At 42.3% G+C, this 25272-nt stretch overlaps 1 protein-coding gene across 1 annotated transcript in view; it reads right to left on the bottom strand.

Annotated features, from left to right (window-relative positions):
• The window catches only part of ANXA4 (annexin A4), a 60512-nt gene that overhangs the window by 8720 nt on the left and 26520 nt on the right, over window positions 1-25272 (bottom strand). The window contains exons 3-9 of the mRNA XM_047068348.1: window positions 17502-17589; window positions 13073-13167; window positions 10798-10911; window positions 9446-9536; window positions 7406-7485; window positions 5230-5286; window positions 247-340 (exon numbers count right to left, since the gene is read on the bottom strand). Coding sequence (XP_046924304.1) covers window positions 247-340; window positions 5230-5286; window positions 7406-7485; window positions 9446-9536; window positions 10798-10911; window positions 13073-13167; window positions 17502-17589 — 619 coding nt within the window. The remainder of the gene's footprint in view (window positions 1-246; window positions 341-5229; window positions 5287-7405; window positions 7486-9445; window positions 9537-10797; window positions 10912-13072; window positions 13168-17501; window positions 17590-25272) is intronic.

Below are 25272 nucleotides of genomic sequence, written 5' to 3'. Positions count from 1 at the left end.
AACAGGAATGCCAAACCCCTATGAATACATTGTATATCCACTAATTATTCATCATTAACATTTCAGAAATTGGCTCTCATGCACACTGTTGCACTCCTACATTTCCAAGGTAAGATATCTAAGACAGTTCAGTGCAATCAGTTCTTTGTACCAAGTAAAGGGGTAAAGGTTCTAAATTAATTATGGACAATATAGTTTTCACCGTCCTTCAAACAGTTTCTTTGGAAGATGAGGCAAGTGCCTTACCATGCAACAGATGATTGCGGTTCCGGGAACAGAGAACAGTTAGAAATTTCACCTCATCTGTCCCCCATTTCTTCTCTCCAGCCTCATACAGGTCCTGAAGCCAAACAAAGCACAAGTTTAAAACATCACAGAGAAGGTGCCAGGAAATATATAAATATTTCCAGAACTTCAAGGAGCTGAGCTGGCTGCGTTTTATTTTGTTGGTGATGAGGGTGGAAGTGGTGTTGGTGAGTGGCAAACAATGACTCAAGACTTTTCCTTAGGTATATGACTAATAGGACCTTTTACTATCTCCTTGAGAGGGCAAGCACCAGCAGCGGCTCCTTATATACAGACTACATGGTTCTATCATCAGAGCTGAAAGGAATGCCCTAGACTAGGCTTACCATACAGAAGTCACTAACCATATGTGACTACTTACATTTTCATTCATGAAAATTTACAAGTCACCTCCTCAGTCAGACTAGACACATTTCAGGTGCTCTGTGGCCATTTGTGGCTACTCTGGCTGAGGAGTTGACTTTTAAATTTCATTTAATTTTAGTTAATTAAAATTAGCCAGTGGACACCCATACGAGACAGTGCCAATGTAGAACATTTTCAGCATCGCAGAAAATTCTACTGGACAACACTACTGTAGAATGATCTGTGATTTGCCGAAGGCTACACAAGGTGTCACAGTAGAACCAGGACCCCATTAGTAATTGTTTATATTCCAAACAGGTAGGACTATAAGAATTTGACTCTGGCCACTTTAACTATATTACTAATAAATCAAAACTACTATTCATATTACCTCCCTGCTATTTTAAAAAAACAACAGGAAAATAGCAACTGTTGGCGAGGATGTCGAGAAACTGGAACCCTGTGCACTGTTGATGAGAACGTAGAATAACGCAGCCTCTATAGAAAACGGTATGGCTATGCTTCAAGAAATTAAAAATGGAATTACCATATGATCCAACAATACTACTTCTGAGTATATAGCCAAAAGAATGGAAAGCAGATCTTACGGAAATATCTGTATATCCATATTCACAGAGCATTATTCACAACAGCCAAAAGTTAGAAGCAACTCAACTGTCCATCGACAGACAGATGAATGGATAAACAAAATGTGGGCTATACAAACATTGGAATATGATCCAGCCTTAAAAAGGAAGGAAATTCTGGCACATGCTACAACCTGGATGAGCCCTGAGGACATTATGCTAAGTGAAATAAGCCAGTTACACAAACACAAGTACTGTGCGATTACCTTGTATGAGGTGTCTAGTCAAACTCATAGAAACAGAAAGCCAGAGAGTGGTTGTCACTGGCTGGGAGGAGGGGGAAATGAGGAGTTGTTTAATGGTACAGAGTTTCAGTTTTGCAAGGTGAGAAAGCTATGGAGATTGTTTGCACAGGAATATGCACATAGTTAACATTACTGAACTTAAAAAAAAATTTTTTTTTTCAACGTTTATTTATTTTTGGGACAGAGAGAGACAGAGCATGAACGGGGGAGGGGCAGAGAGAGAGGAAGACACAGAATCGGAAACAGGCTCCAGGCTCTGAGCCATCAGCCCAGAGCCTGACACGGGGCTCGAACTCACGGACCGCAAGATCGTGACCTGGCTGAAGTCGGACGCTTAACCGACTGCGCCACCCAGGCGCCCCAACATTACTGAACTTAAAAATGGGTAAGATGGCAAATTTTATGTTATGTGTGTTGTATTTTAAAAATGTTTTTGGAGCACCTGGGTGGCTCAGTCCGTTAAGTGTCTGACTTCGGCTCAGGTCGTGATCTCACAGCTCGTGGGTTCAAGCCCTTTGTCGGACTCTGTGCTGACAGCTCAGAGCCTGGAGCCTGCTTCAGATTCTGTGTCTCCCTCTCTCTCTGCCTCTCCCCACTCACACTCTGTCTCTCTCTCTCTCTCAAAAATAAACATTTATTAAAAAATTTAAAAAATTTTTTTAATTTAAAACCCTACTGTTTATTTATAATCAGCAGCTGGCTTGTTAAGTTTCTCAAAATGCCCTTAACTGACACATTTTTGTCACTCATTGGGCTTCCCTCCATCTACTCACCTATTCTTTCACTTCTTTGTCTAATTTCCTCACTGCTTTAGAGTCAATTCACAGAACCATGGAATTTTAAAGCTCAGAGGGCACGAAGAGTTCATCTAAGTAATAAAGTAATAAGCTTTAAAATTCAGATTTTCCTGTTTTGTCTAAGATCACTTCTTGTCGGCTCATCTAGCTCCTTTATCTTTTCTTGCCCTTCATCTGGCTCCGTTTTCATCTCTGTTCTTTTCTCACTGCCTTTTTATTTAGCTCTTGTTTCACTGAAACCTGTTTTTCTCTTGTGTATTTTAGGGTCCAAAGCCATGTGAAATCTGCCTCTTCCTGACAGTGTGGCCCTGTTTGCCTCCCTTGCTGCTTCTGTTTGTTCACAGGCCACATAGTGTCTGATCTGAGGATTTGCTGACTGTCATGCTTTTTCATTTTTAAGTGATGAGCAGTCTATCCAGATCTGTTCTTTTCCTCCAGAACAAGGTGAGGGGATTCTTCTCGGAGCTCCTCACTTTTTATATGGATGGAGTTCCAGCAGGAGCACCAGTTGCTAGTCCACGGAGGGCTGCTGAGACACAGGAGTTCCCTGAGGAATTTCTTCCTGTTCGCACAAAGTCACTGTGCTTTGAGGTTGGGGGCATTGGCCTCTTTTCTGTGGCAGAAATGTCCTTCCTGCATCCTTGGCCCAGGTTTGCTGCCCATCTGGCATTTTAACGGCCCTCCTCCATGGTTTCCAGTGTTGATGCAGATTTTCCCTTTTTTAGATTTGCTGGTTTGTTTGTTTTTCAGGAGAAGAGAACCAAAATGTGTCATCCAGCCAAAGCTCTGAAGGGCATTTTTACTGTAGTTTAAAAACTTTTTTTATGTTTATTTTTGAGAGAGAAAGAGAGACCGAGCCCAAGCAGGGGAGGGGCAGAGAGAGAGGGAGACACAGAATCTGAAGCAGGCTCCAGGCTCTGAGCTGTCAGCACAGAGCCTGACGTGGGGCTCAAACTCACGAATCTTGAGATCACCATCTAAGCCGAAGCTGGACACTTGACCGACTGAGCCACCCAGGTGCCCCTAGGGTAGTTTTAATATATCATGAGTTTCTTTTTAAAGTAGGAATTTTGAGCACTCCCTATGATGTCCTTCAGTGCAAGTTTCATCCCAAGAACAGATGAAATTGGATTCGTTGGATAACAGCCTTTTTAAATTTTAAGATTTCTACCTTTTGTAAGTTACCATGACCTGATTCCACCTGCCCTGATCATTCTTCTCATCTCAAACTCATTCACTTTCCTCAAAATCCAGCTATAACACCTAGTGGTTGCAACCACTCCCCCTACTGCTGATACAAGCCACAGCAAAGGCTGACAAGGTTTTCCTACTGTCTTATCCTACAAGAGCTGAAATATCAGTGGGCGAAGGATCCTCTTGGCGAAGGATCCAGAAAAACCTACTCTGAGTTCTACTTCCTCTGTCCAACTTTCCCAGCCCAAACTTGGTAGGAAACCCCTTTCAGCTGATCACTTCCAAGAGGCTCCTTGAAGAGCCCTCAAAACAGTTGATTGAACTGCATTTGTTTAAAAAAATCAGACAGACCTGGATTCAAGGAGCCCAATTCTACCAGCTAGGAGATCTTGGACAAGTTATTTATTTATTTATTTATCATTTACCGTAGTTAGGAATGATTTTTTTGGATAAGTTATTTAAATCTTCACATCAGTTTCTTAATCTCTAAAGCAGAAGTAAAAATATCTACTTCACAGATGTGTTATGAGGAAAAAGCGCAAAGCAGTTCATGCAATGCCTGGCATCTAAGAAACGCACCAACAATTGACAGTGGCTATAATGTCTCAGGAATAAATTGCTTGCTAACTCTTCATTTAGTTTGAGATACACCTGTACTACGGAGACTCCTTCCAACATACCCAAAAATGTTGTCTTTGAGGTAGCTGAAATTCATGTAAGCAACCAGGAGTTCAGCGTTTTCAATACCTTCTCCCTCCTCAAAGCTTTTGTTTTAGAGGCAATTTCCTATTTCTCTAGTATGGGATGGGCCTCCCTGCATCCTCAGAACTCTTATCACACACATACCCCTCTCCCTCTTGGTGAAAGCAACGGGTTCTTTCCTGCAGAATCCATAGTGGTTCATACCTTGCATAATGAATGGGAACAGTTCTTCCCCATGGTTGTATATTGGTTGAGAGTACAGGATCTAGATCCAAATCTAGATCCTAGGTTCAAATCCCAGTTCTGCCATGTATTATCTGTGAACTTGAGCAAGGAACTGGACTTCTGTAAGCCTCAATTTTCTTGTCCATATAACGGGGATAGCAATACTTGGTTCACAGGGTTATTGCAAGGATTCAATGACATACTTTGTATCAAGAGCTCAACAGTGTTTGGCACTTGGTAAGGACCCACTTTTTATTAGTTCTTATTGTCAGTGTTACCTGGCTGCAGTAAATAGATCAGGCATCAGTGCCAGGGCAGCATCAGTGGGCTGGGCACCAGGGAAACAACTGCCTCTTGGGGGTTGATATTAATTTTACCCCAATGGGGTACACACTGCGCCAAGCTGTTTAACACAGGTGCTGTCAAATGTTCTCTCTGGGGAAGTAAAAATGCAAGGTAAATAAAGCAAAGGCAGGTCCCTTCACCTTCAAGTGATTCCAAAGATGGTCCATGGTTCTCTGGGGTGGCCGTACCATGGTCCCAATGTCAAGAACACAGGGGGGCTTATATAATGATGCCCTGTATCACCCCCAAGCCCCAAGTATCTCTGCAAGAAATTTCTGCATTAAAGGTTATCTATGGGAACCTTTTTTTTTTTTTTTTAATATATCCCAGCCAGGCAATATACACTGAAATATAAGAGGGGATCCACCAACTAAGGCATGTCTTACTGGCCAAAGAAAAGAAAGAAATTTCAGGTCTACTAACCTGAGCATCCTGTCTCATGAGAGCATCATCCAGATAATTTCCTTCATCCCTGCCACCCTGAGAAAAACAAAACAGAGAATGAGAGAGTATCCATGAAGATGGTGGTGGGGCACACTGTTAGGACAGAATGTCTGGGAACCCAAGGACATGGTAATTAGAATGCCCACAGAGGTCACCCTTCCAGCCTAGGGAGAGAGGGCAGATGTCCTCTGAATGTGTTTGCATTATTCCTGTGGCTCTGGTCTGTGCCTAGAGAACATGACCAACCAGAGCCAGCGGCTCCTTCATGCTGCCTGGGCAGTCTCTGCCAGCAGAAGGGGAAGCAGAGAAACACTGCCTGCTGACTGCTCCCTCCACTGCTGTCTCCTCCCTTTGCCAGCTCACCTCACTCCTATGTCTTCCCAGCTGACTCAAGGCCTCCCTAGCCGGCAAATCTACATTGATCAATTCTGCCAAATAAGGGCTTGGAACAAAGGAGAATCAAGAGTCTAGGACCAGCAGTGGGGCTTAAGGAGCATGTGAAAACGCCTCACCCCTCACCAACATCAGCTCATGGGAAGGGCAGGGTTGAAGCCTGGGAGGAATGGTAAGGAGTAACAGGCTACTTTCCTCTGGATTGTTAGACTATTTTTTTTAATGATTATTTATTTATTTTTGAGAGAGAGAGACAGAGAGAGAGAGAGAGAGAGAGAGAGAGAGAGAAAAGAGAGAGAGCACGGGGAATGGCAGAGAGAGAGGGAGACAAAATCCCTAGCAGGCTCTGAGCTGTCAGTGCAGAGGCCAATGTAGGGCTCAAACTCATAAACTGTGAGATCATGACCTGAGCTGAAATCAAGAGTTGGATGCTTAACCAACTGAGCCACCCAGGCACCCCTTGTTAGACTACTTCTATTGCTATGCTGTCTCAATATTCTATGGCCTAGGCATGGCTTGGCAGAGTGCTAAATCTGAAAGGCAAAGAACAAAATGGGTTAAGAAATGCTAAGAAATGCTAAGAAATAAGGAGTGAGGAAAAAATAAGGAAACAAGTAAAGCAGGTCAGCATTATTAAGTAAATATCACAGGCAGAGTGTGGTGGGGTTGGAGATGATTTCCGGGGTCCTGCCTTGTTAATATTAACAGAAACAATATTATTGTTTTACAATATTAACAGAAACAGGAAGTCAGGAAGATGAGCTGGTTTGGGGGGGAGATGAGTTCAGGTTTAGTTTAGGAGGACTGATTTGAGGTGATTGTAGACTATAAGGAAACACCTTAAAAAGCAGTGAGAAATGAGAGTCCTACACTCAGGAAGGACGTCAGGATAAAGACAAAATTGGGAAGTCATGTGAGATGTCACATGTATGCATCTTCTATTTTCTGGTACCCCTCCTCCCACACTAGCCCAGTCCTGCTTTACTTCTCATCTGGAATATTGAGGTAACTTCCTACCAGGCCTCCCAGCCTCCAGTTCAACTGATCTTACACATCACTGTTACATTACTCTTCTAAAAATGCAGTTCACTCCAGCGATCCCAAACCTTTAGCAGCTCCCTACTGCTCTCCCAACAAGGGATCTCAGTTCATCTTTCCACCTTGTTCCTAGAATCACCAACCAACTGCTCAGCCAACAATTCCTTGAACACACCCCACACCCCATGTCCCTGCCTCCTTGCCTCTTTCTGGCTGTTCTTCCTGCCTGTAACGCACTCACCTATATCTGTGCCTCTTGAAATCCTAGCGACCCTCCAAGTCCTCTCTGAACCAGCACCTCTGTCATGAAGGCTGCTCTTTGTTTCTGCAACCAGACTCTCTCCTTGAAACTTCCTTTTACCCTGTGCTCCTCCTTTGGCACTTTTCATGCCTTTATTATAGCAATCTGTGTACCTGATATATTCCTTTATGACAACATAAACTTTTAAAGCCTAGAAGTTGTCTCAATGCACTGAGTAGCAAGGGTACCTGGCATGTATTAGGTACTTATATATATAAATTTGAATAAATGGGCATGCGTGAGTAGCTAGAGTCTCTAAAAGAGAGAGGATTAAAACAGCAGAGAGGCCCACGAACAACACTTGGGGAATATTCACATCTGGCAGGATGAAAGGATGAGCAAGGCTGGAAAAGGGGATTTGGAGCAAGCATCCCGATAGAACTCAACCCCCATCAGGAGCAGCCCACTGAGGGCGCGACTCACAGCAGACAGAGACACCAGCACCCTCTGGAACATGAATGAAGTGTCAGAGCGAATGTCATCTTCAAGGCTCTTCCCATATTCTGGCAAGAGAGCAAAGTTAGCTGCATCAGAGTAGAGTCCTGTCCAGCGCTGCGTCATGCTCCAGAACCATCTGTCCTCCCCAGGATCAGCCGGTTTACCGAAGCAGTTTGTTATGAGGGTTTTCAACCCCACACACAGTTTTTTCAAAAATGAACTCTTGTAAAATGGTCAAGGCAAGTTTAGCTTGTCATTATAGTAGAAACAATATGTTCCTGGTCCTTAAAATGAAAGGTCAAGAGGGCTGGGGCTGTACTCCTCCTCCTGCAGTTACTACTGTCCAGGAGTCTGCCCCCACCGTGGTTCTCAGTGATGGAAGGAACGGTGACTGTTGACTGGCACATGGAAAGGCAAACAGAGCAGAGTTTCTGAGCCTGTGTTTGGGGACATGCAGGGGGCTGTCAGACCCAAATTCTAGCAGCTTCCCACCAAGAGCTTCCCCAGAGAAGTTGCAGCCCTTCACAGCCCTTGGGTAGAAGATCCATTCGGCAGACATGGGGATTGGAGTGTTCGAACGAAGCTCCCAAGGTTTAGTATCTCCTGCCCTGAACACTTACCAAAACTCTTACTGTTTTGTTTCCTTTCTACCAGAGTAGTACATGGAAAACTCAGGGAAAAACAAATAAGTAAAATGGAGGGAAAAAGACTCCACAAAACTCCACCATAATCTAATCACCCAGAAATAATCATTGATACCACCTTGGTGAGTCTCCTTCCTCATTTTTCCTTATATACGTATGTTATTTTTCTTTTATTCTTTTTTTTTAAGTTTATTTATTGGGGTGAGGGAAGACAGCATGAGCGGGGGAGGGGCAGAGAGTGAGGAAGAGAAAGAGAATCCCGAGTAGGCTCCACGCTGTCAGTGCAGAGACTGATGAAGGGTTTGAACTCATGAACCACAAGATCGTGACCTGAGCTGAAATCAAGAATAGGATGCTTAACTGACTAAGCCACCCAGGTGCCCCTGTTATTTTTCTTTTTTAAAAAAATGGCATCATAGCACGCTATTTTATGATTTGTCTTTTTCACTTATCCATATACCATACCATTTAACAGAATTTAATAATATCCTTCAATATACATTTTGATGACTACATAATACTCCATTGTGTGGGTGCACCATATTTTGTTTAGTCAATCTGCTACTGATGGACATATTTAGCTAATATAAACAATACCAAACAAGCACCAAAGGATCTAAACCTTTGAGCAGTTTTGTTTTTTTTTAAATTACATTCTTAGGGCAAAAAGGCATATTATCTTTTAAAGACTCTTCATAAACATCATCCTCTGGAGATTTTTAAGAGGGGAATAAATGGCTATCTTTCTTAGGTGGCTGGAGGGTATACAGTCCAGTGTGGAGGTAAGAAGTTGGGCGAGAGAGCCCCTCCAGGGCATTCCCTGAAATGCTAAGATTCATTGGTGCCACCACTTTTGAACAAACATGTTTGATTCTCTGCTTCATAATAAGGAACAACTTTCAGGGTAATAAAACACTGCACTGGGAGTGGCATCTTCACCTAAGAAGTCTTGAGAAGCAAACAGATTGTCATTTGCCTAGACAGGAAACTGCCTAAAAGTGGAGCTTGGAACTAAGGATCCCTCATGGTCAGTGTTTGTAAGAATAAAGTATTTAAAAAAAAAATTTTTAATGTTTATGTATCATTTTGAGAGAGAGTGCAGAGAGAGAGAGAGGCAGAGTGTAGTGGGGAAGGGGAAGAGAGAGAGACACAGAATCTGAGGCAGGCTCCAGGCTGTCAACACAGAGCCTGACATGGGGCTTGAACCCATGGACTACAGACCACGAGATCAGGACCTGAGTTGAAGTCAGATGCTTAACTGACTTGAGCCACCCAGGTGCCCCTCTAAGAAGAAAGTTTAATCAGTAGGTAACTACCCACTGCTAGTTTACTTTTCAGATCACAGTGAAACCTCAGTGGGGCCCCTGAGAATGCTACATACGAAGCTGGTAGGTCTGGTTTATACGTCGGATCTCCTCAGGTGTTCGGGAGGCCAGGATCTCAATCAGGCAGCCCTCATCCGTGCCAGCTCCCTAAACACGAAACCCAGAGAAGAGGGAGTTATGAGTCAGTTTATAATGTTGAATCCCAGACACAGAGGCATATAACCAGGAATCTGCAGAGAAAAAAGCAACCTATTGGGTTCTAGCAACAGGATTTGCTAATTTTTAAGTTGTCCTGCCCAAATTCCAATGTTTACCATAATTGTTTTTAATAATAAAAACATTTACGGGCTGTTTCTATCAGCTGATTATCTTGCCAGGTTATGGGCAGTGTCTGCCCTCTAAAGGCTTCATCTTTCCTTGACTTCCCCTGTACTTTTTTTTTTTTTAATTTATTTGTTTTGAGAGAGAGACCGTGCAGATGTACATGCAGGGGAGGGGCAGAGAGAGAGGGAGAGAGAGAATCCCAAGCAGGCTCCATGCCTGACACAGGGCTCAATCTCACAACCTGAGATGATATCAAGAGTCCAATGCTTGGGGCACATGGGTGGCTCAGTCTGTTATGCATCTGACTCTTGATTTTTGCTCAGGTCATCATCTTATGGTTAGTGAGATCGAGCCCCACATGCGGCTCTGTGCTGACAGCGTGGAGCCTGCTTGGGATTCTCTCTCTCTCTCTCTCTCTCTCTCTCTCTCTCCACCCCTCCCCAGCTCATTCTCTCTCTCGCTCAAAAGTAAACATTAAAAAATTTAAAAAGAGTCTGACTAAGCCCCCCAGTTGCCTGCCTCCCCCATCCCCGTACTTTTCCTTTGAAAGGCAGAATCTTCTGGCAAAGACTGTTACCTCTTTGCTTTCCCAGAGCCTAGCCGAGAACCTTCCACAAGGCTATTTACTGGCATGTTCGGGGAGGAGGGTAACTGTATTTGAATTTTGTAGTTGGTCATTAAAAACAGTCAGCCTAGGGCTAAGGCACAGTGGATCTAGCACTGAGGGAGGCTGAGAACCCTTTCTGCCAGTAGTAAGTCTCTGGCAGCCCCAGAGGCTCCACTGTGTCAGCCATGAAGTTTCGTGTCTCAAAAGCAGCTAACATGACAAGAACGGTCCTGAAGCTGCACCACAAGCACAACTCTAACCACTCCCCGTGGAGCCACAGGAAAGAGCAAATGATTGCATAACTTTATGGAGAACAGCTTTGAAGTTTACAATTGCTATAATGTAATGTCATGTTTTCGAGTTGTCATCAGTGAAGGAAAATCTTTCTCCTGAACTTCTCCCTCCCCTCTCCCACAGGGTTTTTGTCACTTTCTTGAGGAAGCTGGTCCGTGGCTGCAGAAGAAGAGGGACACACACCTTCATGGCCCGTCGCAGCTCCTGCACATCATACAACACGGTGGGCGTCATCATTCCCACGATCACCCGCTCAAAGTTGCCACTCAGTTCCGACTTCAAGTCATCTATCAGGTCCTGCAAGGCAAGCAAGTGGCTCTGTTTAACTGCCATGCTAACTTAAACCAGCCTGGCCGCTCTCAGAGTGTGGTCCGGGATGCCTGGGGTCTCCAGACTCCTTCAGGAGGCCTGCAAGGTCAGAGCTCTCCTCATGATAACACTAAGACATTATTTGCCTTTTCATTGTCATTCTCTCCCATTTTTACAGAGGAGTTTTGCAAAGGCTACTTGACATACCTACATTTCTACAATTCTGTTGAAAGGCTATTAAAATGCCCTTTTCCAAGTACATATCTGTACAAGACCAGATTTTCTTCCTATACTTCAACCAAAACCACGTATCACAACAAACGATGCAGAAGCATATATGAGAATCCAGCTGTCTTCCATCAAAGCAGGCGTTAAAGAACTTTGCAAAATGTAAAAGAATGCCAATTTGCTCACTAAATGTTAATGCTTTGGAATATATAGCTATTTTTCATTAAAATGTTATTTATATTAATATGTAATATATGTATTGTTTTTTTAAATAAATTAACGAATACATATTTTAATGCCTCAGTTTTAATTTTTAGTATGGTAAATATCAATAGATATATTCCACAAAAACAAAAAAAGTCCTCAATAAGAGTGTAGAAGGGTCTTGAGATCAAAAAGTTTGTAGACACTGACTTAAATGTATTCACTCACTTAGCAATATACTTTGAATATATTTCCAAGTCAATAATCACGTATGGCATTTTTAACAGCTGCTGAAATTTCTATATGTAGGTGCAATATAATTTATTTAATCAGTCCCTTGTTTCTATTTTTGTGCCATTATGTACACACGCATTTAGCTATATCTTTGGGATCATTCATGATTATTTCTTAAGATTCAATTCCTAAAAAGAAATGTAATTCTTTGGACAAAGGACCAAATTCTAAAGATGTGCATTTACATTTCCTCCTAGAACAGGTCAGAGAGTTTAAGACCCTGCTCAAGATCAACCAAAATAAGGAGCTGAGATACCGTTTAAGTCAGATCTCTGATTCTCACAAACCTGACTGCACAGCCCTCCCTATATTTCAATCTCTTGTGCATATTTTTAGGTCACATCCACACATAGTGAATGAATGAATGAATGAATGAACAAACAAATTAGGGCTCAACTCATTAATGTTGGTCATCTTAACAAATTGTCATCAGATTAGCTTAGTTCTGAGGCTAACTATTCCAGTTCACGCATTACATGCATGTTCACACTCGTTTATGCTCATTAAAGGACTCTGGGATGGAGAAGAGTTTCAAATGTTCAAAATATAGTCTGAGCTATGAATAATCCCACTCCCTACTGGGGTCCCAGCCAAGGTTTGCTTGCAGATGTGCTGGGGAATGCTGAGCCAGCTCTGTCCCAGCCAGGAGCTTAGGGCCAGTCTTCGAGAAACAGCTGCAGTCTGACTGGCTGTAAGGTTCTCCAGGATAGACATTTTTATCAGAGTTACTGTACTCTGAGACCTAGAACACTCATTGATAACATTTCCTCACTCAGTAAAAAGATTCACCACACAGACAGGTTTTCAGTGATGAGGAAAGATTGGGTGGAATGGCTCTGGTGAGTGAATTATTGAAAACAAGAGTTTGAAATAGGGTCCCCCGGGGGTGCAGGATTCAAACCAGAAGGGGTGAGTGAACACCCTGTGAATCCATAAGCTAACAAATTATATACATAGTCACAACCCCATTCTAGAATTTGAGGGGGTGTCCCCCAACTGAGAATCATCAAAGGAATGATGGGTTTATGTGGAAGAGTCAAAATAGACTAAATCCTAGGAGAGCCTATTCAAAACAAACTAGATTTAAATACTGCTTTATCCACCGTGGCCTAAAAGAAGGCTGACCAGGATCAGGAAAGCAACGCTGGAGGCTCAGCCCTGCCTGGCTCACAAGGGCGGTGGTGGAATCCACTGAGCAACCAAGTCCCTACAAGAGGCTGGGTGGGAAGACACCAAGGTTGGCTTGAGCTCTGGGAACCAAGGGCTCCCAGAAATCACTCCTGGCTAAGGACAGTGGAGGTAACATGCTGAAACTGTTTTTTCTTAAGAACATCTTTAAATGAGGCAAGGGTCCACCTTTTGAAAACACAAGGCCACTTCCAGAGTCTAGATCGGGAAGAGACCCGGAAAGGCTGCGGCCTACCCTGCCGATGGTGGTCTTATAGGCCGTCCTGATTTCCTGGCGCTGGGCCGTGCTGCGGTAGGCAAGGACGCTGATGATGGCATCTTCGTCGGTGCCTGGCAGAGAGTGGGGACAGTGAGTGAGGTGCTTTGAGAGAGGAATGAGAAAACAGGTTCCTGCGAGGACACTGGCTTTACCCAAACTTACACCTTTTTAACAAAAGAGGTCCTTGTTCGGTAGGTTTGTCTATTTTTTGGGGGAACCAGACACTAGATGTGAGTCTTAGCCCTCCTTTAATCAACTTTTTACCAGTGAACAAAGAAGCTAACTTGTCTGAGCATTAGTTTCCTTACCCGTAAATGTAAGTGATCATAGCACTTTCCCTTACAGAGCTGCTGCAAGCGGTCAATAAAACAAGCACGTGACTTCCTTAGCACAATGCCCCACAGTTACTAAATATTCACTAAATGCTGACTGGCATCGGGCTTTTCCCCCTCCTCTGCAATTCTCTTCATGTCTTTGGTTCTCCTGGATCTTCTATGTTCTTGCCTTTTCTCTCCTCATTTTTTAAAAAAGTTTATTTATTTTGAGAGAGCGAGCGCATGCATGTGCAAGTGGGGGAGGGGCAGAGAGAGAGGGAAAGAGAATCCCAAGTAGGCTCCACATTGTCAGTGCACAGCCAGACAAGGGGCTTGAACTCACGAACCAAAAGATCATATCCTGAGTTGGGCTTGGAAGCTTAAGTGACTGAGTCACCCAGTTGCCCCTTCTCTCCTTATTTTTAATCTTGTTATCATTTCCTCTGAGTTTGGAAACAATTCAGACTCTCACTCAGCACTTTGCAGTTTTGTTTTTTTTTAATTTCAGTATAATTAGCATATAGTATGACATTAGTTTCAGGTGTACAATATAGTGATTCAACACTTCCATACATCAGTGAGTGCTCATCACTAGTGCACTCTTAATCCCCTTCACCTATTTCACCTGGCACGTGCAGGGTTTTATGGGTCGCTCATTGCATGCACTGTACTTAGAGATCCATAAATGTGTTTTTCATTTCAAAGCTCTCTTTCCTGACCTCAGATGGTTCCCTTTTTATAACTGCTTATGAGTTACCACCACGCAATATCCTACCAAAACTTTATAATGAGAATTACAAGTTTTCAATGGCTTAAATTTTGCCTGCCTGTTTCTTGAAGCAGCTTTTACCAGGGGAGTCGGGGGGGGGTGCTTTATTCTGATTTTTCAAAACTGGTGCCTCATCTTAGTAACAGCTAGATGTTCATGTATGTTGGGTGAGTTTTCTGCTTCCCCATGGTTCATCCTGTATGGGGAGTTGTGATGGACTAGAGAACTTCTATTGGGATATTTCAGAGAGAAATGAAAAAATATAGATTTACCAGAGTCATTCTTTGCAAGCTTAGAGATCCAGAAAAGTGCAAGCTATAGGGAGGAAGCTGTAAAACTTTGTTTACACATCTTAGGGACCTACTTTCTGTTCTCTTAAAAAGAAGAAGAAGGAAGAAGAAGAAGAAGGAAGAAGAAGAAGGTGGTGGCGGCAGAGGAGGAGGGGGAGGAGGAGGAGGAGAAGAAGAAGAAGGAGAAGAGGTATAGTACATACAACCATCCTGTCTCCTTCAGAACTTTCAGCGGGAAAAGGTCCATTTTATGCCCGCCCGTTTTTGTAAAAAACACTATTTTTCTTCTTTCAGTCAGTCAAGTTTGAACCCTCAAAACAGCTTTGACTTTTTTTTTTTTAATTTTTTTTAATTTTGAGAGGGAGAGAAAGGAGCAAGTGCACAAGCAGGAGAGAAGGGCAGAGGCAGAGAGAGAGAATCTCAAGCAGATTCCATGCTCAGGACCGAGCCTGAGGTGGGGCTCAACCCCATGAACTGTGAAATCATGACCTAAGCAGAAATGAAATCAAGAGTCAGCCACCCAGGCGCCCCATAGCTTTTTTTTTTTTTTTTTTTTTTACTGCCCTCTCATCCTCCACATTCAAATTTCTTGCCAAGACATACAAAATCTAACTCTAAAATCTTTTTTGCATCTGTCCCCTCTTTGATTCCTACCACTACCACTCCAATTCAGGATTTTAGGGTCTTAGACAACTGCAAAGTCTGCTAACTGGTATTCTTACCTCCCTCCTAATTGGTCTTTCCAAAGTCTTGTCAGATTCATTTTCCTATAAAGAAAAACTCTGATGCTGTCTCTCCCCTGCTCAGGAATACACAAGGGCCCCCCACTGTCTGCTGGATTTACTACAGGAATGGCAGTCTGGCATTTGAGACTTTCTGCAATATCCCATTCGCTATTGTAACTATCCACACGAAAGGATACCAGGCAGCCAAATTCACAGACTTAGCTCTTCAATTATTATACTTGATCCAACTGTACTACATTCCTTTCTCCTGACCTCCTTCATTCTCAGTCTACTGGTTTGTATGTCTCCCTAATTGTTCCACGTAGTGCCATGATTGTGGCACTGGTTTCCTGGCCAGTGCCTTTGGGCCATCCCCCCCATGCCTATGATTCTACAGATGGTCTTCTCAGTAGCAACCCCAGGACCTCCCTTTGGTAGCAGCCACCTTCTGCTTTGCAAGTACCTCCTGCCACAAGCCACCTTTCTGTGTATTTACTGTGACTCCCCCTAAGCCTCCGCTAAACTGGAAAATGGGACAGTGCTCACACTCACCCCATGCCCTTTGCTTATGCTATTCCACTCACCCGAAACACATTCTCTCTTATCTCTACTGAAACAACTTATCTCCCAAAGTCCCTCTCAAATTCTGCATCCTCCAAGAAGTTTTGCCTGATGCTCCCAAATTAAATGCGATCTCCTTTCTGAACCTAATGGGATCTTATTTGCACCCCTCCTATCACTATCATATTGTGATAGCTATTATCATATTATTATAGTTGTTTCCATGCATGCCTTACCATCTAGCATCCATGGACTAGCTGACTAGGTTCTTTTTTTTTTTTTTTTAAGTTTTTATTTACTTGTTTGAGAGAGAGAGAGCAGGAGGGAATGAGTGGGGGAGGGACAGAGTGAGAGGGGGACTGAAGGGGCTCTGTGCTGACAGCAGAGAGTCTGATGCGGGGCTCAACCCACTAACTGAGATCATGACCTGAGCTGAAGTAAGAGGCTTAACTGACTGAGCCACCCAGGCACCCCTGGACTAGGTTTTAAAATGCTTGTCTCCTCCAACTGTCTGCCTTGCATTGGTCCACACAGCAGACACTGACAAGAATTGGCTATCAAATTCTCCTGACTTTTATTTTGAGAATTCTGAATGCCATGTGGTCCACATTATGAACTATAGGGTTCTTGCTATATACCAAAGAAGCAGGATAACATGGAAAAAGGATGGGCCATGGACACTTTCCATCTTATTTATGAAGAAGGGAAAATGAAAAGGACGTTAGATTCAGAACAACAATGTGTTCAGAGGTGGGCAACAGGATAGTATAGTGACGTAAACTACAGCTCTGGAGTCAGACTGCCTAGGTCTGACTGCCTGGAATTGCCTAGAATCCTGACTCTAACACTTACTAGCTCCGAGATGTTGGGCACATTAGCTAACCTCATTACCTAACCTCTCTAACTCTCAACTTCCCGTCAGTAAAACAAACTGTTGATTGTTATAATCCCCATAATGTGTTTGTAGATAATCTATGTAATGCATTGTGTCTGATGCATAGTAGAATTTAATAAACATTCTCTATTATTGTTGTTGTCGCTGTTGCTGTTAGTAACACTGGGGCTAACTAAAATGAGCTCTTTGGGAGGAGAAAAATTGGGAAATAAAGTTGTGTGACCAAATGTTTTTATCCAAATATCTCAAGGAGATTATAATAGCAGCTACAAACCATGGGCACTTCTCTGGCCAAATGTCCACCCAGGCAAGAGGCTAACCCAGCGCAGCCTGCGGTATGCCCACATGACTACACCCACCAGAGGCCTCTGCCTGCTGTGGCTTCGTTCCACTTCTTAGGCGACTTAATTTCTCTGGGTCTCAGTTTTACATCTGTGAAATGGGGTGAAAATAACAATAGCAATAGCCGCTTTCACTAAATTACTGGGTTGTTGTGTATACCCATTGAAATAATATTTGTGAAAGTGCTTTGTAAACCTTACAACACTGTACATATACGGCACTAATTGGAAAACAAATACATTTCTGAAGTTTTACATATAGATTTATATGGTTGTAATGCAAAACAGATTTAAATAATTGGGGCAATCCAGAATGAGTGCCTTAAATGTTAAATTCTGTAATATAAGTAATTAATGTCCTCCTGTCCCATTTGTCTTGAAAAGCCAACTTGTTCCCACTGTATTTTCTTAGAGACCTCCTCATTTTTTTTGCCAGTGGACACAGCACCCTTTGTGTGACTCTGTGATATACAACACACAAGAGAGTGTTTACCCCCATGGGACACTTACCAAGCCCCTTCATGGCCTTCCTCAGGGTTTGGGCATCTTCAGTGGCACTGAATCCTGAAGCAGCTTTGACGGTGCCTCCTTTGGATGCCTGAGCACACAGAGAAAGATGTGACTGAGAGCCATCATCTCATTCAGCACACACCTGCTGAGCACCTACCATGGGTCAGACACTATTCTAGCTGCTGGGGATATGGCAGTGAGCGTGAGAGATGAAGCAAAATTAAACTACTGGGACTGCACCGAAATAAAAAGCTTTTGCACAGTGAAAGAAACCACCAATAAAACAAAGCCACAACCCACTGAATGGGAGAAGATATTTGCAAATGATATGTCTATTAAGAGGTTAATATCCAAAAAATATACATTGTTTATTCAACTCAACACCAAAAAAAACCCCAAAAAAACAAAAAACAAAAACAGAACACCAATAAATCCAATTAAAAATGGGCAGAAGACATGAATAGACATTTTCCCAAATAAGACATATGTATGGCCAACAAACACAAGAAAAGATGCTCAACATCACTCATCATTAGGGAAATGCAAATCAAAACCAAAACAAGCTATCACCTCACACCTATCAGAATGGCTAAAATTAAGAACACAAGAAACAACAAGTGTTAGTGAGGATGTAGAGAAAAAGGAACCCTCATTGCTGCTGGTGGAAATGCAAACTGGTGCAGCCCCTGTGGAAGATAGTTTGGAGGTTCTTCAAAAAAGTAAAAATATAACTACCATATGATCCAGTAATTCCACTACTGGTATTTATCCAAAGACTGAGAATATTAATTGAAAAAGATATATGCACCCTATGTTTACTGCAGCATTATTTACAATAGCCAAGATATGGAATCAACCCAAGTGTCCATCCATATAGACGAATGGATAAAAAAGATGTGGTATATATGATGCAATGGAATGTTACTCAGCTATAAAAAAGGAATGAAATCTTGCCATTTGCAGCATGGATCTAGACAGTATTATGTTAAGTAAGTCAGTCAGAGAAAAGACAAATACTATAGATGCCACTCACATGTGGAATTTAAGAAACAAAACGAATGAACAAAAAAACAGAATCTTAACTCTAGAGAACAAACTGATGGTTACCAAAGGGGAGGGGGGAGGATGGGGGAAATAGGTGAAGGGGATTAAAAGTACTCTTATTATTATGAGTACTGAGTAAAGAATTGTTGAATCACTATATTGTACACCTGAAACAAATGTAACACTGTATGTTAATTATACTGGGATTTTTTAAAATAAATACATAAAAAATAAAAATTAGTTAGCCTGACCCTCTTCAAATAAAAATGAAAAACTAAAAACATCAGCAAACAAAACATAGGCTAATGACCAGTAGGGACCATCTCAGTTGGATTATGATTTAGAGATAATTTACTGATTAAGATCAAGGTGCCCTGGATATTGTGAATGTATTTACTGATGTATTTATATGTGATTTATGTGGTGGAAGGTAGTGTAAAGAAATACATATAACTAAATATAAAAAATAAATAAGTAGTTGTGGAAATTCAGTGACAGGGTATAAAACACAGAAAACTAAGGTAAAACTAGGGAGGTGGGAAGGAAAACAATGCAAACCTTAAGAGCCTGTGTAGTTGTTAGAGGGAAGCCACAGATTTTTCTGCACAGAAGCCAAAGTAAGAGGGAATTGTAATCGGCAATGAGACTCACTGGGTCTATAAAAGGAAAAGAGACCAGTTGTCCAAGAAACGCCCAGCTTCTCCTTGTACTGAGTTTACAGAGAGGACATCTGCATTACTAGAGCTCTCTGGGCTCCCTGATTTAGCAGTAGGGGGTAGAATCAAACTAGCTTTGGTTTTAAATATATCTTTCCCTCTGTGTCTGACACTAAGCATTATAAAGGCCTTTAGCAACCTATGTTTTGATATTCTGAATTCTGTTTTCTTTTCTTTAAAAATGACCTAATTAGGGTGCCTCGGTGGCTCAGCTGGTTAAATGTCTGACTCTTGGTTTCGGCTCAGGTCATGATCTCATAGTTTGTGGGTTCGGGTCCTGCATCAGACTCCGTGCTGATGGTGCAGAGCCTGCTTCAGATATTCTCTCTTCCAGTCTCTCTGCTACTCTCCCACTTGCTCTCTCTCTCAAAATAAATAAATGCAATAATTTTTAAATGACCTAATTACTCATAACAGCACTAAAATTGTTCTGCCTCATCTCCATTCCTTTAGTTAATCTGTCAGGTGTCTGCCATTATGGTGTGCATTTGATTGGCTTAGATTGCAATGAAGAAGGATCTAAGTGATTTCTTTTTCTTTTTATTAAAAAATGTATATTTATTTATTTTGAGAGAGAAAGCATGCATGCAAGCAGGGGAGGGGCAGAGAAAGAGGAAAAGATAAAAAGAATCCCAAGCAGGACGTGGGGCTCTATCTCATGAACCATGAGATCATGACCTGAGCCAAACCCAAGAGTCAGCCTCTCAACGGAATGAGCCACCCAGGCACCACTAAGTGATATTCTTGGTGCCCAGATGTCAATAGAGTTTACACTGAGATAAATACCTTCCTTTGTCCTTAGCTGGTGCTATGTGCTTTTAAGATGCTAAGAGCTCACAAGCTGAGGGTAAGAAGAGATAGCCAAGGCTAAATTTAGGGCTCAGGTCACATAGTAAGTCTAGTTTTCCTGACTTTTCTGATAATGCCCCTTTTGTGAAAAGGTGGTAGGATGTTATGGTGATGGGAGGCAACAGAACAGGGAGATGATATGAATTACTGCAAAGGGAGAAGGGTATTACATCTCACATAGCCTTGGTTAAAATGTACCCATAGCCTTGTGCCCATGATCCAGTAAAATCTAAGATTCATGGAGACAGTTCTGTCTCTTCTACATCACTCTGGGGGTCACAAACACTATAAAGGGAATTCTAATATTGGGGGAGATTTCATTTGCGGGTACTTTGCAAAGGGGACACCGTGGGCTACAGTGAGAGGTAGTAAAGCTTAGTAGGAGGGGACACAGACATCGGAGTGGGGATAGACCTGGCTTTGAGTCTTGGCTTCAACCCCTTCTAGCTATGTTGTCTATAGGGGAAGTTTTATTTTTCTCACCTGTACATTAAGAATAATGATACCCACTCACACAGTTGTTGTAATAATGAAGCAGAATAATATAACAAAGCACTTAGCACAGAGTCCAGCAAACAGAACACCCTAAAACAAAAACTCACTCATGGCTATCATCATCACCACTATTATTAAATATGACTTAGGGGCGCCTGGGTGGCTCAGTCGGTTAAGCGGCCGACTTGGGCTCAGGTCATGATCTCGCGGTCTGTGAGTTCGAGCCCCGCATCGGGCTCTGTGCTGACAGCTCGGAGCCTGGAGCCTGTTTCAGATTCTGTGTCTCCCTCTCTCTGACCCTCCCCCGTTCATGCTCTGTCTCTCTCTGTCTCAAAAATAAATAAACGTTAAAAATAATATGACTTCAACAACATCTCTACAGTAAATAGAAGAGTGAGATTCTTCTATTTCTGACAATATCTCTTAACGTAAGCTTATGTGGCAATGATGCCAAAGCAAAATCCAGAATCGAGCATATGTACAGGTAGCAAAAACAGTGTAGAATATATCTAAGGCTCTCTGATGATTTAACTCGATCCAAAGATACAACATCGACCATCTAAAAGGATAGAGGCGGTGCCTGGGTGGCTCAGTCAGTTAAGTGTTCGACTTCAGCTCAGGTCATGATCTCACAGTCGTGAGTTCAAGCCCTTCATCCAGCTCTATGCTGACAGCTCAAAGCCTAGAGCCTGCTTTGGATTCTGTGTCTCCCTCTCTCTCTGCCTCTCCCCCACTGTGCTCTGTCTCTGGCAAAAAAAAAATGAATAAACATTAAAAAAATTAAAAAAAAAATAAAGGAATAAAAGATTTTTATGCCCTTAGGGTGGTTCTCTAGTAAGTCAGACTTTGATCACTGTGGCTCACATCAAGTCCATCCAAAGGCCTTAGGTACCAGAGAGTGTGGGCCTTATCTGCTGAAAATCCAAACTTTCACCTACTATATTTATCTAGATATCTAGGTAAAATGCTAGATATATTAGATATCTAATATAATCAGCATCTAATACTTAGTCACCTCCCTCTATACACCTGACAGAGGGAAGTAGAAATCAATGAAATTAACTTCCTTGGGCACTATTACAGGCTGAATTGTAACCTCCCCAAAAGATAATGTTGAAGTCCTAACCCCAGTATCTCGGAATGCATCCTTATTTGGAAATAGGGTCATTGCAGATGTAATTAATTAAATTAAGATGAGGTCATTCTGGAGTAGGGTGAGCCCCTAATCCAACATGATTGGTGTCCTTATAAGAAGAAGGCATAAAGAAAGAAAGAAAGAGAAAGAAAGAAAGAAAGAAAGAAAGAAAGAAAGAAAGAAAGAAAGAAAGAAAGAAAGAAAGAAAGAAAGAAAGAGAAAAAAGAAAAAACCATGGGCACCTGGGTGGCTCAGCTAGTTAGGCATCCAACTTCGGCTCAGGTCATAATCTCATGGCTCGTGAGTTTGAGCCCCACATTGGGCTCTGTGCTGACAGCTCAGAGCCTGGAGCCTGCTTCGGATTCTGTGTCTACCTCTCTCTCTGCCCCTTGCCTACTCATGCTCGCTCTCTCTCTCTCAAAAATAAGTAGACATAAAAAAAATAAAAGATTAAAAAAAAAAAGAAGACGGCACATGACGACACGCACAGGAGTTAAGCAGCAGAAAGCCAAAGGATGCCTAAGACTGCCAGCAAACCACCAGAAGCTAGAAAGAGGCCCCCTACAGGTTTTAGAGGGATCCTGGCCATGCCAACACCTTGATTTTGGGTTTCTGGCCTCCAGAACTGTGAGACATCCAATTTCTATTATTTTAAGCCACCCAGTTTGTAGGACTTTGTTATGGCAGCCCTAGGAAATGAATACAGGTACTTTAATTCTTCTACTGTGTATCAGTAGCAACAAGCAAACTGGTGATTTGCTGTCAAAATTCCAACATGGCCTAACTTAGCCGCTGGCTCCACTATGAGACAGCTTTCCGAGTGAAATACTCCACAGGGTTCTTTTGGAGCTTCAGTATTGAAAAAATTTTGGATGGTGCCCAAACTCTGCAGTCGACTTTAACACAAACTGCATTGCTGAGGGATGTTACTGTGGGATTAAAACTAATATCTAACAAGATGAATCGATGGAGGGATTTGCAAAGATGTTTCAGCTTATCAATTAACATTCTTAGTGACTCATTCTTCCCGGAAAAAGATAAGCTGAGAAAATTTGTTCTGGTTAGCCCTAAAGTCACTGTATTGATCAAATTCCAAGGCATAATGTACTATTATCCGTTCTGGGAAGCCAAAGGAGTCTCAGGAGGGATTCTTGTGGCAGCAAAGGAAACAGGGGTGATGTAGGAAAGAATAACAAAAATGAGCAGCTAGAAACAGGTGTTAGATCACAATCAATGAAATATTATTCAGTTATTACAATAATCAGGAAGGTAATAATGCCAAAAACTGGAATACCATACACTGGAATATTGTAGGTTCACAACCTCCTCAGGAGCTTTCTGGGTATAATCTGAAACCTAGCCCCACAGGCAGAGAGCAGGCAGAGACTGAAGAAAGAGGCAGGCCACTCCACGTCTGTAGGTGGCCCTTTTAACATTAGCAAAAGGAACTTACATATGAGGCTCGTCTTGGGCTGCAGCAAGACAAACTGATCCCTGCACTCATCCTCCAAATCTTAAAACTTTATAAAGAGGTCCTAAATGGGCTCAGTCACATACACTGTGCAGCTGTCTTCAACACATTGCCATCTCAGGGCTATATCCTTGGAGCAGCCTCTGGGAGCATAAGTGGGACCCACATTCCAAAAGCAGGGGAAGGAGTGAGGAGCCTTCGATTGGCCAGGTCCAGCTTATGGGTCAGTCAGTGGTCATGTCTTTTTTGAAGATGATCCCCCAACAAATACTAATCAGCAATAAAAAAGGAATCAAGGAACAAACTGCTGATACTTACAGCAACAAGGATGGATTGCCAAAAATATAACACCCAGCAAAAGAAGCCAGACGTAAAAGAGTACATATTCTATGATGCCATTGATAGAATGCTCTAGAACAGTTGAAGCTAATCTATGGTAATAACAATCAGAAGAGAGGTTACATTTCTGGGGTGGAGTGGAAGTAGCATGGGAACTGACTCAGAAGAGCATAAATGAACTTCCTGGAGTGAGGAAATGTTCTAGCTTCTTTAAAAAAAAAAGTTTATTTATTTATTTTGAGGGGAGGGAGGGCATGAGCAGGGGAGGGGCAGAGAGACAGGGAGATAGAGAGAATTCCAAGCAGGCTCTGCACTGACAGCACAGATCTATGCAGAGTTCAGTCCTACAAACCGTGAGATCATGACCCAAGTTGAAATCAAGAGTTGGATGTTTAAGCAACTGAGCCACCCAGGTGCCCCTGTTCTATCTATCTTGATAGAGGAGTAGGTTATATGGTCCATATATTTGTCAAAACTCATCTACCAGTAACCTTAAGAGTGGTGCATTCCACTATATGTAAATTAAACATACGGTAGCTTTAAAATTTTTTTTTTTAACGTTTATTTATTTTTGAGACAGAGAGAGACAGAGCATGAACAGGGGAGGGTCAGAGAGAGAGGGAGGCACAGAATCTGATACAGGCTCCAGGCTCTGAGCAGTCAGCACAGAGCCCAACATGGGACTCGAACTCATGGACCGCGAGATCATGACCTGAGCCAAAGTCGGACGCTTAACCGACTGAGCCACCCAGGCGCCCCTGGTAGCTTTTAAAATATATTTTCAGAGCACCTGGGTGGCTCAGTCAGTTGAGCATTCAACTTCATCTCAGGTCATGACCTCATGGTTCGTGGGTTCTAGCCCCGCATCAGGCTCTGCACTGACAGCTCAGAGCTTGGAAGCCTGCTTTGGATTCTGTGTCTCGCTCTCTCTCTCTGCCCCTCCCCACCTTATGCTCTCTCTCTCAAAAATAAAATAGATAAACACAAAAACATTTTGTTTTTAGAAATGTATCATATGGTCATTGTAGAGATTTGGGAAATTAAAAAAAAAGAATTAAGAAGAAAATTAAAACAGCCATAATTCCACCATCTAGAATAAATGATTTTAATATGCCACAAAATATAATATAAACATGTTAGCAAAGTGAAGATTATAATGAATACATAATTGTTATTTATGCTTATTACTACTGTTTGAAAAATTATTACACATGTGAGTAGGGTCTAAAATAAAATGATGGACAACAATTGGGAATTACAATATCGTGACTATGTTGTGTTTTTCCTACTCTTTAAAAATGTCTTTTATCTGTCCAATAAATAACAGCGATGATGGAAAACAGGCCCTAGGAGGAAAGATGAGAGCAACTGAGGTAATTTTCCTCGAGTGGAAAGCACACTAAAAGGTCACTTGGTTACAGGCTTTGCATATCGGAAGCCTGTGAGCTTATTGCAGACAGAAAGACTGTCCCATTAACTTTGAGTCCCCTGAGCCAAGTACCACACCTGGCACAAAGTCAGGACACCGTAAAACTTTCTTTTTTTAAATTTTTAATGTTTATTTATTTCTGAGAGAGAGATAGAGAGCAAGTGGGGGAGGGGCAGAGAGGTAGGAAGACACAGAATCTGAAGCAGGCTCCAGGCTCTGAGCAGTCAGCAAAGAGCGGGGCTCGAACCCACCAACGGCAAGATCATGACCTGAGCCAAAGTCAGACGCTTAAC

The sequence above is a fragment of the Lynx rufus genome, unplaced genomic scaffold (genome assembly GCF_022079265.1).
Source record: "Lynx rufus isolate CCGP_SWC_20201006 ecotype Redwood Valley unplaced genomic scaffold, mLynRuf1.p SCAF_8, whole genome shotgun sequence".
Classification (NCBI taxonomy): Eukaryota; Metazoa; Chordata; class Mammalia; order Carnivora; family Felidae; genus Lynx; species Lynx rufus.
Note: the sequence above shows the minus strand (reverse complement) of the source record. Positions and strands in the feature narration are given on the sequence as shown.